This window comes from Lissotriton vulgaris, chromosome 5 (assembly GCF_964263255.1).
Source record: "Lissotriton vulgaris chromosome 5, aLisVul1.2, whole genome shotgun sequence".
NCBI classification, from domain to species: Eukaryota; Metazoa; Chordata; class Amphibia; order Caudata; family Salamandridae; genus Lissotriton; species Lissotriton vulgaris.
This window is the reverse complement of record NC_141693.1, coordinates 404,359,415-404,376,205: the sequence shown is the minus strand read 5'-3', so window position 1 is coordinate 404,376,205 and position 16,791 is coordinate 404,359,415. Positions and strand designations below refer to the sequence as shown.

At 44.3% G+C, this 16,791-nt stretch overlaps 1 protein-coding gene across 11 annotated transcripts in view; it reads left to right on the top strand.

The window, feature by feature from the left end:
• Nucleotides 1-16,791, top strand: part of ANK3 (ankyrin 3) — a 2,005,091-nt gene that overhangs the window by 1,683,740 nt on the left and 304,560 nt on the right. For all 11 annotated transcript variants that reach the window (XM_086921764.1, XM_086921763.1, XM_086921757.1 and 8 more), the window contains 2 exons: nucleotides 7,310-7,433; nucleotides 10,705-10,807. In XM_086921764.1, coding sequence (XP_086777890.1) covers nucleotides 7,310-7,433; nucleotides 10,705-10,807 — 227 coding nt within the window. The remainder of the gene's footprint in view (nucleotides 1-7,309; nucleotides 7,434-10,704; nucleotides 10,808-16,791) is intronic.

Below are 16,791 nucleotides of genomic sequence, written 5' to 3'. Positions count from 1 at the left end.
GTGTACAATACCAATGTGCAGATTAGGCTATGGGTCAGCTCCTTCTTATCATAGATTGTTTGCCTTATAAGTCTCATTTGATTGCTTTTTATATTATGTTTTTTTTCCTCTTCTGGCGTGTGTCCTGCCTCTGGACCATAGCCCCTTTAGCATCCTTTTGATTGGATGACTTTTATCCCTTCACCGTTCACATTGGGAAAGTACTTTTTCAGTACTTCATAGGACTAAAAGGCTTTCTTGCTGTCTGTTCCGTGTGCTGCTTTCCTCCTCACTTCCTAACCCACACTTTCTGTGTTCCTCCCCAAAGCTCCTCTGTTGCTTCCCCAGTTCCTCCCTATTCTGCCCAGCTTTTTTAGGCCTCGCTAGAGCCAGCGCATGCGCTGCTCTTGCGAGAAATTTTGTAGCTGGTTTTAAAAGTGCTACCCACAGACTTTTGCCGGCCACCAGCTTGCTATTACGCGCACAAGCGAGCGTGACGTGCACAGCTGTAATGGCTCATTAAGCCTTACAGCGCGCGTGAATCCCCTCCCCCCCCCCCTTCTCCCATTCCTTCCTCGTCCGCTTCATTTTTTTTCCTTTCTCTTTCGCGCCGCACGGTCGTATCACTTTCACAGGCGCGCGGCCAATGCTTGTTCTGTCGGGCAATGAAGATGCACGAACGGAAGTATCAGCGTCTACTTAGGTGCTATCTATTAACAAATAAAATAAAGCGCATCTTGTGCTTGCCATTCCTTGAGCCTCGGAAGACACAGCCCTTCGTCTGTCGGGCTTAGCGGGACCTCAAAGAAATCCCCAGCTTCTCGCGATGTCTCTGAGCAGAACAAGAAATAGTAAATGCAGCCACAGATATTTGCCAATGCATTCCCTACCTGGCAGACTATGCATACGGTAGATCAAATCACGCTGATAAGCAATCAGCACACCTGCTTCTAGGAGCACAGGAAAATTAACGAAACCCGTGAAAAGAATTAGCTGTAATGGCACATTAAGCCTTACAAGCTCGCGCATGAATCCCCTCCCCTCCCCTCCCCTCCCCTCTCCCACTCCTCTCCTCTCCCACTCCTCTCCCACTCCCACTCCTCTCCCACTCCCTCCTCGTCAGCTTCCTTTTTTTTCCTTTCTCTTTCGCGCTGCACGGCTGTGACACTTTCACGGCCGCGCGGCCAATGCTTGTTCTGTCAGGCAATGAAGATGCACGAACGGCATTATCAACGTCCTCCTAGGCTCTAACTATTAACATATAGAATAAAGTGCATCTTGTGCTTGCCAATCCTTGAGCCTCGGAAGACGCAGCCCTTCGTCTGTCGGGCTTAGCGGGACCTCAAAGAAATCCCCAGCGCTGCTCGCGATGTCTCTGAGCAGAACAAGAAATAGTAAATGCAGCCACATATATCTGCCGATGCATTCCCTACCTGGCAGACTATGCATACGGTAGATCAAATCCCGCTGATAAGCAATCAGCACACCTGCTTCCAGGAGCACAGGAAAATTAACGAAACACGTGAAAAGAATTAACTCCATTCTCAGTCACTGAGCTCCTCCAGTCTCTACTTCTTAGCTTCCTCAAACCGGATACAATAATCACGCACGGTGGCATACGTGCGGACGCCATTTTTATCCCCCGATCTTGTCCCATCAGCTGGGGATTATTAAGGCCACAAGAACCATGGAAGATGTCGTTTCTAACGTCCTTTTAGGAAAAGAAACAAAATACAGGTTAGGCGTACATGTTCATACTGTAAGAAATAAATAGGAACCCATACAATTGCGTCTCTAAGACAATGTTACTGCTCATATTGTGGAATTTGAAGGCCTACTTCCTGACAGTGACACAGAGCTCCCAGATCAAGCGCCCACCTTCCGCTGCAGTCAAACCCCGCCCCATCACCACTCCACACTTCATTTGTATACACTGGTGGCACACACGTTCTTCTGCACATTTGAGACTCCTCATAATTGAAATGCTTATCCAGTGGTTGGGTTGTTTCCAATTCCAGTCCGAGGTGCTGGTATTTTGTGTGCCCATTCTACTTGTTTTAATTCAGTGTCTGGGGACTTGTTTCAAATAGAAAAGTCCTCGAAAGAAGCATTGAGCTTCGGGCTGCTGAGAGCGCCTCAGAGTTCAATTGCTTATCTGGTTAGGAAACTCTATTGCACCACTGGGTCTAGTCACATTGCATTTCCGAGCATGCGTGTCTCAGCTGTTACTGGTACTCGGAGTGATTCACTCCTTCTCTATGTCAGAAATTTTGGAGGTTGGAAAAGATTTCAACGAACTATGAAGAAGTGTCTTAGATCGTACTTCTTCGTCTAAGAGAACCAGTTCTCTGCCTTGCTGATTTGAAAATATTTAACTCTTGACTCAGCACTTGAGAGATGTTACTGAATGTGTACTCATATGATAATATATCCCTATTTTTGATATTCCCTTGCTCTGTTCTATGGTAATGCAGGTCCATTCAAAAATATGTTAAAGGGAACAAAGATGAATGTACAGCTTGCATGAATAATAATTCACAGAAGGATTTTTGTAGCAGCTAAACATAATGCCGAAGTATTATTGTGGGAAGCGGTGCAATGCTATGGAAAGGACCAAAAGTGTCCAAACGCACAGGGATTTTGTATGCACAAAGAAATGGAAAAAAAATTAAAGTAAGGTCACCACATTAGGAAGACATGTTGTGCTTGGCTCCATTGGTGACATTTGAAAAGTTGGTTAATCTTTGATCTGGTATTTGAAAACAAAAAATGGGGTTCAGTGCCTACACATAGTTGGCCTTAACATCCCCTTATGATGGCCTTCCATTTTTTTAACATTTTAAAACACTTTACGCCCAGTTACTTTCTACACAGTGTGCCTGTACATTCATGTTGAATGTAATTTACTTAGTAATGATTCATACTGAAAGTAGTTAGTCATCAAGCTATCTGTGGGGAGGGTTACTAATGTGTGCAGACCTCGTGGGTGGTATGAGATTTTGAGAAGATTTAACTAACAAGACGCTTGATGGGAGGAAGGCAACTGCCTAGGTTTACTTTCAAAACAGTACACAAGCATGACCGTGTCACTAAATGAAACAAGCATTGGCATAGCCAATAGGTCTCGCTTTTGGGACCTTATAAGTATTTCGTTATGCAGCACAATATCCTTGGATCAACCGTTGCATGGCTAAACACTTATATGGTCCCAAAGGCGAGACCCATTGGCTATGCCAATGCACGTTTCTGATTTTTTTTCTGCCTTTTTACCAGCTCGTCAGTCGCTCCCCTGCTGCTCCTTATTGCTCCGCTGATTAAACCTCCAACTGCCCCGATGCTCGGCAGCCTTTAGTTGTTTCCACCCCTCTTCCTCCGCTTCTGCAATGCTAGGCAGCATTGAGTTTGCACCTCTCTTCCGATGCTCCCCTTCACTCTCCAGCCAGTGTTTTATATGACTTTTCATTCCTTATTGGCAAACCCAGGAGCTACAGTTTGGTATCCGTCTGCTTCTTTTTCAATAATGTATTTTTGCACACTTTTTAGAATTTTTTATTTATTACTCCAGTTGGGCGTTAGCTATCTAGGATCGGTAAAGAAAAGAAATGCAAAGGCCAGTGCAGCATCATCGTGCATAAGTGTGCATGTGTGTATACATCTTCATGTTGGGACAGGTGATTTTGCCTTTTTAGGGTCGAGTCTGCAAGAGCATGCCCTAGCTCATACGTCTCACTTGCGAGACACTGTTGTATACATAAAAGGCTTGTAGCCCACCAGTTGCTTACCATTTCTTGGCTTGCATGGCACTCTTCTTACTGCCTCGTAATTCGTCAAGGCAGGCCTAACGCTATTTCTGTTCCTGTCTGTGAAGCAGGGACCAAGCACTGACTGATTCAACTTAATCAGTGCCCGTCCCCTGCTCCTAACATGATTGAGGTGCTATTTTGTTCTGTTTAACTTTTAGTGCCCTGCAAACAGAAGGCTGGTGACTGTCAAAAGTTTGCCCAGCAGGACAAACAGAATAGCAAAGATTTATTTTCTATAGTTAAGTTTCTTTTATTTTGGCAAGTCTTCTTTTCTCACTTTGCACTCCTGTTTTCTTTTGAGGCGCTGTCCTCAAAGAATTAGGATTGTTTCTTTCTTATGTGTAATATTTGTCATTTCTGAAATTATACTTTAATGCATATTTGTGCAGTACACCCAAGTGCCCCCCAATCCAATCTGCCCCACTCCGATCCATGCCAACCCTCCCACCACACACAAATCCGTCCGCTCAGTCCAATCCACCCAGACCAGTCCAATCCAAACCACTCAACCCAATCCCTTCCACTCCAAACACCAATCCTTCAAAACCAACCCACCCCAATCTGCCCTACACCAATTTGTCTCACTCCAAACCAATCTGCCCCATCCCCAATCTTCTGCACTCCAATCTGCCCACTCTAATCCAAATCAGTCTGCCCTACTCAATCCAATACAATCTGCCCACTCCAATTTACCTCACCCTACTCCACTTCCCCTCACTCTACTCCACTTCCCCTCACTCTACTCCAATCCACCCACCCCATCTCAATCCACCCCACTCCAATCCACCCCACACCAATACAATTCACCCCAGTCCAATCTACCCTGCTCAGACGCAATCCACCTCACACCGATCTAATCCACCCCTCTTTCTCGTCAATCCATCCCAATCCAATCCACCCTACTCCAATACAAAGCATTCTGCCCGACTCCTATCTGCCCCACTCCAATCCAACACAATCTGCCCCAATCCAGTCTACCCAACTCTAATCCAAAACATTCCGCCCCACTCTAATCCAAAACAATCTGCCCCACTCATCAGACCCACTCCAATCCAGAACAATCTTCCCCACTCCAATCAGCTCCAAACCGAAACAATCTACCCCACTCCAATATGCACCACTCAGATCTGCCCCACACCAATCCAAAAACCTTCCGTCCCACTCCAATCCAAAACAATCCATCCCACCTCACCCCAATAAAATCAACCGCACCCCAATCCACCCAAGTCCAATCCACCAACCTCACCCCAATCCACTCACCCCGCCTAAATCCGATCCACCCCAGTACAGCCAAATCCAATCTACCCCACTCCAATCCACCCCACTCCAAATTACCTCACTCTAACCCACCCGTACCCACCAAAATTCAGTCCACCCTACTCAATCCAATCCACCTCACTTCAATCCAATCCACCCCACTTCAATCCAATCCACCCCACTGCAATCCAGTCATGTCCACTCAATCTACCAAAACCCTACTCCATTCCACTTCTCTCCATTCCACCCCTCTCCATTGTATTCCACCCCTCCCCACTCCAGTCCAGTCCACCCCACTCCAATCCACCTCACCCAACACCACCCCGCTCCACTCCACCCCATTTCAATCCATCCCACTCCAGTCTAATCCACCATACCCAGTCCATCCCACTCCAATCCACCCCACCCTACTACAGTCCCACTCCTCTACAATTATCTTTACCAGTTCAGTCCACCCCATCCAGCCCACCTCATCCATCCCACCACACTCCAATCCACCCCACTCCAATTCACCTCACTTCAACCCACCCCACCCCCTCCACTTCAACTCTAATTTACCCCACTCCAATCCAACGTACTCTATTTCAATTTACCCCAATCCAATCCAATTCACCCCACCCTAAACCAATCTAATCCACACCACCCCAATGCAATCCACCTCACCCCACACCAATCCACACCATCCAGTCCACCCACTCCAATCCTCCTCAATCCCCTTGATCCAATCCACTCCCCTACCGCAATCCACTGCAACCCACTCTGCCCTATTCCACCCTGCTCCACTGCATGGCTCTCCACTCCACGGCACTCCACTCTACGCCACCCCACTCTACTCTGACACTGCACTCTATGACACTCTCTCCAAGTGAAATCTACTCCCCTCTACTCAACTATAAAAATCTACTCCCCCCACCTACTCCACTCTATGAAAGTCTACTCCAACAAATCCAGTCTATGGCACTTTACTCCCTCCACTTCACTCTACTCTAGGATACTCTATGCCACTAACTTTTTGCCTTGCTGAACAGCAGCCAAACTGGTGTACAACATGGGAAAAAACATATTTCCAAAGCCAATAGCTGTTGTATAGGCGAGACCTGTTGGCTTTGTCAATGCTTGTTTTGTTTTTGTCACTGCACTTCAACATTGACAAATATTGTCAAAGCCAAAAAATGGTCAGGTAATACTTGTCAAATCGAGACCTGTTGGCTTTGCCAATGCTTGGTAGGATTGCATTTTCTTAAACAGTTAGTGATTACATTAACAATTTTTTGTAAAAAGTCTATGAAACCTTCGTTTCAAATCCGAGCAAGCATTAAGATACTAGGGAGCGGTTCAGTGACTAATAAAATGTGATAAATCAGTTCTCGGGCATAATTCTTTCTAATAATAACTTGCGTTGTTTATAGCCCTTCACACAGATGTCTGCCGTTTCATAGCGCTATAAATAACATGTTTTATAGCCCAGTTTAATGGTACTCAATTTTATTGACGTCGAAATGACGGAAAGTTTGGGCTGGCCTACGCTGAGATTCGAAACACTTTGCCCTGCAAATCTTAGCAGTTGTCAGGGGTGAGCGTTTCACCGGCTGAGCCATTTTGCCAGCATCTCGTTTTCTGCTAAATCCAGATAGTCCACTGGGCTTCTGACAAAATTAAAATCGACCTATTGAATGGTTTGAGATTTCATTGGAATTGTTGGTTCGTATTTAAAAAAAGATGTATCCTTGTTAACAAAGCCTATAACGTTCGGTAGGTTTTTTTAAGGATAGCGCCTAGTTAACATATTATTCTGCCACAAATGTGAAAATGCCGCCCCGATCTACACATGAAACTTTGCTGGAAGCCTGAAAAGACCCGCAACCACCTTCAAAGTGTGTCTGCTTAAAGATAACTCACTTTTCAACGAATAGGGTAGGAGCGGGTGTTTTAACCTTTACATTCGCCCTTATCGGGCGCGCACAGAATGTATACATGCCTCTCCAGTGTTGGATAACGCTGCTTTTTTCCACGTTTTTCGGAGTGGGACAAATGTGTTTTCAGACACTCTGGCCGATAAATGACTGGTCTCGTTGGTGTCCTAATTAATGTAGAAGCTGTTTTATTCTAACCCGTGCTGTCGGGTGGCCTGTTGGCATTTTAACATGGAAAAACCCCTGGGGGCTAACTTAATTGATTCCTCGCTGCCAGCCGATCTGTGAGTGTTGCTGAACAGCCAAGTGCATGTGTATTCCGGAGCGTCTTGTTGAAGTGTGCTTCTGTTCTGACAGGTGAGGACGCCATGACAGGTGACACCGACAAGTACCTGTGCCCGCAGGACCTGAAGGAGCTGGGCGACGACTCCCTGCCGCAGGAAGGCTACATGGGCTTCAGCATAGGGGCGCGATCTGCCAGGTACTGTGCCTTTCTTCAACGCAGAAAACAGCACATGGATGGAAGTCTATTCAGAACTGGACGTAGTCACGTGGAATTATTTCATAATAAAATATAGTCGGTTAGATTTGGTGTGCTTGAAACTGGTTGGGTGGGAATGATGGGTGTGTGTTTTTTTGGAGGAGTTATGTTATTGCTTTTGGTGGGGCTAATAATGTGTGCTTTAGAACCGATGCAGATTACTTTCCATAGAAATGGAGCTGGTACTGTGGGATTTGCCAGCGCGAGGCCAGAGACCTATAGATGGACACATGGAACTATGTGGGTTCATACAAAGGACCCCCTAGTATCGTTTGCATTGCAGGTTGCATTGCAGGTGCCTTATCAGGCCTCTAGGAGCGTTCAGAAAGAGTTTATATGCTTACACGTGACGTGTTGAGTCACTCAGTGACGCACGTCCTGTCTCCCTCAGTTAATTAAACAGTGACGTCACAAACAGAGGCTGCAGCTGAAGCAGTGCTCGAGGCGGGTGCCACGCGATACGCGGATTTCCTCCGCACTGGAAGTACAGTTTATGTTACTGGCGGTGCCTGTCTGAGCCTTTTCTATGCTTCAAACAAACGCTGCCTTGTGCCCGTGGATAGATAACTTCCACAGTAGTGGATTAGGCAGCATGTATGCTGACAGACACATTATTTTGAGGCTAATAATTAAACCCCACTCCAGAGTGCCCCAGGACTTTTTCCTATGGCTTAATGAGATGTTGTTAAAAAAAAAAAAGTTGCATTGTCTGCCCCTGAATGACACCTCCCACAAGGTAAAGCTGGAAGGTTTACACGCCAGGCTCCTCTGTACAGGTTGCATTAGATCAGGAAGACGGCAGCCTGGACGTGCCTTTCTTTCAGATCGAGGTATTGCACTTTCGTTTGTTGATATCGTCGGTAACTTAATGCATGTAACTTTGTAGAACAACTTCCGCCAGGAAAGAGGGCGCCTCCTATAGAAATGTGAGCAGCTTGTACACCAGAAGCGTGTTGTGACATGAAAACGCTGTACTAAAGCGGGAGCTGGGATCTGAAAGCAGACGAGAGATATATATATATATATATATATATATATATATATATATATATATATATATATATATATATATGTTTTTTTTTTAAGTGAACCTCAAACGATACAGAGCTGGTCGAAATGTTTTGAAGTGTCAATCATTTTCATTGGTTTTGCATTCTCGCTCGAAATGATTTTTTTTATTTTTTAATCGCTTCCATGCTTGTGATTACGAAAATGTCATTCCAGTTTGCAGCTGCTTCGTCCATTTTACATCTGCACAGTTCATATGCACATGTTATGCTCACATCACACAACGATTCGAGACCTCTCCAGCTACCGTATTCCAGGCACTGTAAAACCGACCGTGTGTGGAATTAAAATAAGTAGTGTGATTTCGAGGATAACATAAATGCTTGAAACGTTTGAGTTACACGCAGCAGCATTTTGCTTTCGCCGTCTGATTGTTTGCTTTCTGTTTCTTCTGTTCTCCCCCGAACACCCCGTGTACATTTCTTAAAACTAGTCCCAAGATCAGGTAAGAGGGCACGCCACCCTACTCCATTTCTCTGCTCTCTCCCGTGCTCATCTTCAGTCTTCTCCTGTGCTTGTTGTGGAGTGGTGTGGTGTGGTTTCTGTTCTGTGGTAAATAACTGTTTTTTTTTGTTGCTCCTTGTGGTTAACACATACTAGACAGCTTGCTTTTGTGGATTCAACATGATGATAACGTTGGGCGAGTGTGTGCGGAGCCTTTTTTTAAACCATGCTTTTAGATGAGAGTATGAAATCAAGAAAGTGGGTCCGATTCCTCCATTGGTTAGTAAAAGACAGCTACTGTTGGGGTGCACTGGCCCCCTCACAGCCTTGCTGTACTCTATTGACAGCTACACCCTGTTGTGTAGAAAGAAGTGGGTTAAGAAATCTTAGCTGTTGTGCTTGGAGTGACTTATAAAAGTCGATCTTTGTTATTTATGGTTCCAGTATACATTCTCTATCTCACTATTTTTCAAAATACAGAGAGATTCATTGTTCTGACGTCACAGCAGTGACCAAACACAGGATTTTCACTGCTTTGCTGTGATATTCGGCCGAAAGAAATTCCCATTAAGCACCCTCTGCTCCCTAAAATAAGAGAAGACCTCAACGCACATAAAGGGAACAGTCCTACGTGGAAAACATATAACTTCCACACAAAAATAAAATAAAGTGAAATACACCCCAATAAACACACGCCAAGATATTTCAAATGAAAAAAACGATTTTGTGGTGTGCATAAACACAATTAAGCGAAATATAAATGAAAACATTGTGTTCTTATCAGTTAAAATACCATTCTCCTTTGATAATCATTTTACCATCATTTTTACCTGTAACTACAACAAAGAATAATAAAAAAGATTTAATACTAACTACAACAAAGAACGGTGTGTTAATAATGACCATATATGGGAACCATATCATAACAAAATTCTGCGTGGGTATCTGTCAAAAGAGAAGATGTTTTCCACAGGGCGGGTCTGCGTGACATCATAGAAAGCTCACATTTTGCGGTAATTGTTTAAGATGTCCCATAGAACCTCTTTGTGGAATTCATTCCCTGTGGTGACATCACCTGTCAGCACTTCCCTTTGTTCTTTGCTCTTGTGCAGTGCAACGAAAAAAAGAATTTTCCTTTCTACTCAATCAGCACAGGAATATTGGGAGTTTGCCTGCTGTTTGGTGAAGTCCAATAATGGCGCATGGTTTTCACTCACAAGTGTACGTGCCTTCCAGGAGTGAGCTTGCAGCTGTGAACATGTTGGTAGAGCTATATCATTTTATACTGAATAATCAATCAAGCTCAAGTCTCACAGATTTGCCAGTGGCCTTCTTTTTCGATTATTTAATTTGCTGCAAGTTATTGTTCCCATTGTGTTGCGCCAGTGGTGCGCTGTTCTGGCCCTACAAGCAAGTAGTACGTACAGCCAGTTATTCTGATGACGAAATCCACAAAATGATGGTTGTAGTGAAAAGGCCAGTAGTCATGTTCCCTAGTAAGGTGTGAGCTGCAGCACTGATCGAAAACTCATAGAACAGCAATTTCATTATCCATTTATTTTTTGTTTTTCCATGCTTAGTGTACATTCTTCATTTAAATCATCTTTTTGCTAATTCCTGGAAGATGCATGCATTAACTTTTTGTTTTATCCATCTCATTGTCATCAACTTGTTCTGTGGTAAATTGTAAATACAACAGCCTCCGCTCCTTCAGTTCGGATAGGTCCTACACGCTGAACAGAAGCTCTTACGCACGGGACAGCATGATGATAGAGGAACTTCTTGCACCTTCGAAGGAGCAGGTAAAGACATTTGTACTTGTGACCGATTTAATAGTTGAATTGCACAAATTGCAGATGGTATAGACTGTTTGCCTTTGTTTAAAGTGTTGATGCATTTGTTACATTGAAGTATGACTCAAATATTGTCATATTGGCATGTTCATTTAAAAATTACAGAAAGTAAAACACTTAAAAAATAATATAACATCAAAGCAAATTGTAAAGCAACCATCAATTTGAACCAGGGACGTAGATTATACCAGTCAGTAGAAAACAAACAATAATGGGAAAGGTAATCGGTGCCAACAATTTCCGAATAGCAACTGTGGATTACTGACCACAGGCGAATAAACATTACAAACAACATAGAATATACATATTTAATACATTATTTTTCCTGTTGTAAGCAATTTTTAGACTCTAATTTGGCCCCTGATGGTGCTTCATGGTTTTGCTTTGATGTTATATTATTTTTTGAAGTGTTTTGCTTTCTGTCATTTTTAAATATACATAATAATATGAAGAATAATGAATAATCATGAATAAACAATGTTGACCATCTTATTAGATAGTTTGGTCGTAGTCTGCTTAAACTAGTGGCAGCCTTTGAAATAGCCGGCTAGAAACTCTTGTGTGTTTGGTATTTACTGGCCCATTCTAGCGGATTTAAGAGCCTACCCCTTGTTTATATAACGCTTTCTAAAAGTGGCATTTTCAAATACACAATTTAAAAGCCACCTTCACTGAATGATGCCCAGCCTCCAAATCTCTACCTTTCCCAATTGAAAGTTACACTTGTAAGGTGTTACAAGGCAGCTCCAATGATAAGCTATGGGATAGATAGTCCTTACAATAGTGTAAAACTAATTTGGCAGTATTTCCCTACCACGACTTGTAAAACACACCAGTACATGTCCTACCTTTCACATTCACTTCACTCTGCCCATGGGGCTAGCTTGAGCCTCCCTTAGGGGTGCCTTACATGTAATAAAAGGGAAGGTTTGAGCTTGGCAAGTGGGTGCACTTGCCAGGTCGACATGGCCGTTAAAATCTGCACTTGCAGGCACTGCAGTGGCAGGCCTGAGACATGTTTGCATGGCTACTCATGTGGGTGGCACAATCAGTGCTGCAGTCCCACTAGTAGCATATGATTTACAGGCCCTGGACACACACAGTGCGCTTTACTAGGGACGTACCGGTAAATCAAATATGCCAATCATGGATAAACCAATCACATTGCAATTGACATTGAGAGCATATGAACTTTAGCACTGATTAGCAGTGGTAAAGTGCCCAAGGTCCCAAAATACCAACAAAAACAGGAAAAAAAATAGGAGGAAGAAGGCAAAACTTTTGGAATAACCCTGCAAAAAGGGCCATATGCAACATCACTCATGACATGGTCAGTGACATCACTGATGACTTCAAAGATGACATCTCCAATGACATCACTTATGACATCATGCTGTGATTTTGAGTGTTTTCTAAACGTTTGAGTGTTAAACATTTATGCTAAGCTACCGAAAAAGTTAAATTAGTATACTTTGAGTAATGGTAATGAATGATACGACTTCTAACATATATTATATGAGTGACTCTGTGACTGTGTGAATTCGTGTGTGAGTGGGCGCCTGAGTGGATGTATGGCTTTGTGTGATGGTGTGAGTAGCTATATGGGTGAGTGAGCGGCTGTGTGAGTGGCTGTTTTGGTGCGTGAGTGGGTGTGTGTGTGGCTGTATGGGTGAGTGAGTGGCTGTTTAAGTGGGTGTTTGGTTAAGTGAGTTGGTGTGTGAGTAGCTGTGTTGGAGAGTGTGTCTGTGTGAGTGGCTGTATGGGTGTGTGAGTGGTTGTATCGATGTGTGAATGGGTATGTAAGTGGTTGGGTGGCTATGTGAGTGGTTGTATGGGTGAGTAAATGACTATGTTGCGAAGATGTATGAGTGACTGAGTGGGTGTGTGAGTGGCTTTATGGGTAAATAAGTGGGTTGGTGGGTGAGTACCTGTATGGGCGAGTGTGTGGCTCTGTGAGTGGCTGTATGGGTGAGTCGTTGTGTGAGTAGCTGTATGGGTGAGTGAGTGGTTGTGTGAGTGGCTGTATGAGTCAGTGAGTGGGTGGGTGTGTGAGTGGCTCTATGGATGAGTGAATGGGTGTGTGAGCCGTTGTATGGTTCTGTGAATGGGTGTGTGAGTGGTTTCACCTGCTGCAGGAGTGGAGTGCGTTGGGAATAAGGGGTCTTGGTAGTTGAGGTAAGAGTAGCAGAAGCCACATGAAGATTTGACTTGTTTTAGGCTTGAGACTCCAAGAGGACATTCTGCTGAGTCAGAGCAAGGCATTTGGCTCAATCCTGGCTCGAGCCTTCAGTAACTTGTCCACATTGAGAGAGAGGGATTGAAAAGAGAGTGAGAGGCCACTAAAATAAATATTGCCCGTTGCATGTTATAAAGAACAAATGTACTAATAAACATGCATTCATACATGTATTAATGCATTGAAAATATAAAATTCCACGCTATTTTACTACAGTACAGTGCAAAGCTCAAATCCAATGTTCTAATCATAGCACAGCATAACTGGTATGGAAACATTGTTTACTGTTCACTGCTTACTGTCTCAAAGAATGCACATTTAATGACTTAATAGAGGAAACCAGATAGTCTATTTAGTGAGATTTTAGGCATACTTGTAACCCTTGGTGTTCTGGTTTTGTTTGAATGCCATTGTTTATAATGACAGCACAGTATTAGAGAGCATGGCATAAAACATATATGCAGAGCGATCCTGAATAATATACTATTTATTACCACTTTTGAGGGAGGCGAGGACATCAAAAACCACCTCTTGTAAGTCCTAGTTCCTTCCCTGCTCGCTACACTGTTATTAAACGTGTTAGGCTCTCCACATCCATCATAACCGAATTGACACATATTGCTAATAAACATTACTGCCTGGTACCAATTTGATCAACCTTTGAAATGTATGGCTCAAGCATACTTGCTTGGATTTGAAATATTGAACCCTGTGGGCCTCATCACTGGTATCTTCATACACGTATATTGTATAATTTGTGCCTAATTCAATCAAGTTATTTCTCGTGTTTCATTTGTTCTCCTAGCACCCCCAGCATTTCTGCTCTTTGAATTCTGCTACCCCCCTAAAACCCAACTCCCTCCCCCCTGATTACTGACCTTTTACACTTAACCCCTCCCATGCTGATGACGAGCTCAGCTCGTCATCAGCCACGGTGCTCGTTTGCTGATGACGAGCTGAGCTCGTCATGGCCGTTAGAACGCTCACACGCGGCGATAATTCCCCTACTGTGCTGAGCGTTCTAAGGAACGGGCATGGCCGTGACGAGCTCAACTCATCAACAGCACACGAGCACCGTGGCTGATGACGAGCTGAACTCGTCATCAGCACCGGGGCAATGTGCGCGCCCCCAGCACAGCGGGGAAATAACCCCGCAGAGGAGGGGTTAAAGACGCCGCTCATCAACCAATTCCCACTAATGCTTATGTTGTAGGGACTTACTCTTTTGTACCCTTAAGCACTTAATTGCAGTAAGGTTCTAAACTCTAGATGGAAAGGCTTTTTTAAGTTTAAAATTTTAATATCGGTTTTTCTAAAAGATTTACAGGCTCAGATCACCTTTAAATTATGTCAGCCACTGTTAAGTTATTGATCTTATGGGACATTAGTGTTCTTTTCAATTGTTTGGTGTTAAAGTTATATTCTAAAGTTCTTTGAAGTGTTGCAGAAGTGGTGAATATAAAGTGGTGAATACAATTATAATGCATAATGCTAGCCTCCTGTCTTGCCATAAAAACTGTAAACGTTAGAGCAGGGGTTTGCACGTGTCCTGTCGCTTGTACATGTTGTCAGCTGCACATGACCTAGTTTTGTTAGATCTGCATTGAGCATTGGGCGAGAGGCCCTGCCTGAGGCCAGCACACCTTTTTTGTATATCAAAGGGTTTCCCAATGTCATGCAGCACCATGACTCAACTGAACCCTTTGTTGCTTATCAGAAGGCGTGCTGCTCGCTGGTTAGGAGAGTTGTAGAGCCGCAGCCCAGCTAAGCACACGAGTTAACGCCTTCATGGCCAGGAGGAGTGTAAAACCCACAGCTTGCACAATGGTTTTATGGATGACCTGTTAATGTGTCTCTGTTTTATCCTTTCTGTTGCTCCTGACAATTGTACTGCCACGTGCCTGCGGGTAGAATAGCTGTCACCCCACGAGCTCATTCATGAAAAAAACAACACAACTCGTTCTAGGCTGCACACAATGAGCCCCACTGAACAAAAGCCACTCTCATTCTTTGCCAGTGTTTACCCGAGCATGCGGGGCTCCTCTGATGTTTTTGTCATCTTCGCAAAGTGCACCTGTCTTGATATTCGCCCTTTGAGCCCTGTTTATGAAATCTGCACAGTTCAAGTGACTGGGTCACCTGACCTGAGAGACACTGGCTGCCTGCTGACATGTTGTGGCGTGATGATGCAATATGGACTAGAAGGATGGAACCACTAGGCCTGCCTGGTCACCCGCTTTGATCTTGAAGTCACTATTGACACAGAGATCACCTTCCTGTTCCTCCACCCTTACTTGGCACTACTGAATTTGTATTGCCTGGTGCGGCTCCTTACTTTCAGAACGCCTTATTCATATATCTTTAAAGCACACCTTCACCCCTGGGAGTATCTTGGTGCTGAATAGGGGATATTTACTCTTAAGCAACTCAACCGGACTCATTTTGTCGACCTCAGAAGGATGGACATCGAAGAGCAGTCTTAATGTATTGCACTGTAGTTGTACAACAAATGTCTGCAATACTGAAGAGTTTCCAATCCACCTAACCACTGTATGAATGAACAGTGTTAGACCCACCTGTATTATCATAAATCTATCCACATTGCAAAAGCTAGACCGAGTTCCGCAAAGGATCAGGTCTCTGCACGCAATGCAGTATTGTGTGTGTGTTCCACGTCAGACAGGATTAAAGGAAGAAGGAATGTGTAACTGGGGCAACATTAGGTACCACATGGTACAGTTTGTAATCATTTTCACTGCAAATGTCTCAAAGTATCAGATGATAGAAGATGACTGTGTCCAGGTTCACAACATCAATTTGCCAATTGCTTAAGGCTGGAACAGAAATATGATTGACAACAGCATACTGCCTCATGTGGGCCAGCTCTTTGTGAAACTGAGGATGTAAATATAAACATAATTTTAATAAAAATCAAAAGGGCCTGGCTAACGCCAGACTGAACTACCCTAAAAGGCATCATTTTCAGGCCAAATACAGACCCCTACCCCGGAGGCTGCTATCACGGTATCTTTCACCCGTAGGCAATAATGGCAAAGAAATGTGTCATTTAAGACACGCCATGCCACTGTACAGATGTCTGCTTGGGAAGTACCCCGAGCTTCCATCTAGGAGGCGCCATGGCTCTATTTGAGCACTCCTGGATACCCACTGGAGAGGGAGCTGGAGTCATGGGGGAAGCCAGTGCAATTGCTGAGTCCATTGAGCAGCTCGGAGAGACCTTGGATAGAGACCCATCTGGGAAAGTGTACGCGGGACCAATAGCCAGAAATGGCCGAATCAGTGCGAAACAACAAATCCAACAATTATTCCCCATTCTGTAGTGAATTCTAGGAGTACTGTCGTAATCTTGGACCAGAGAGACTGTAACGTCCTAAAGGAGATGGGTTTAGAATATAAACTCTGAGCTGGTAGTGCTTCCAGTCGGGATGCTGTGGGAAAGCATCTGTTCCACGCAGACCTGGATGCACTCACTATCTCTCTGTGAGTGAGGAATGAGAGACGTGCCCCACCGGCCCCCAACTAGAGAGAGGCCTGCATAGACTCAGCTCTCTGACTTTTCTTTGGCTTTCTCTCACTCTTTGTCTCGCCTGCTGGTGCGGCTGACAGATAGCAGTGCAGCGTGGCCCATCGAACCTCAGCGGCTCGCAGCAGATGAGAGCAACGCCGTGTGATTGTA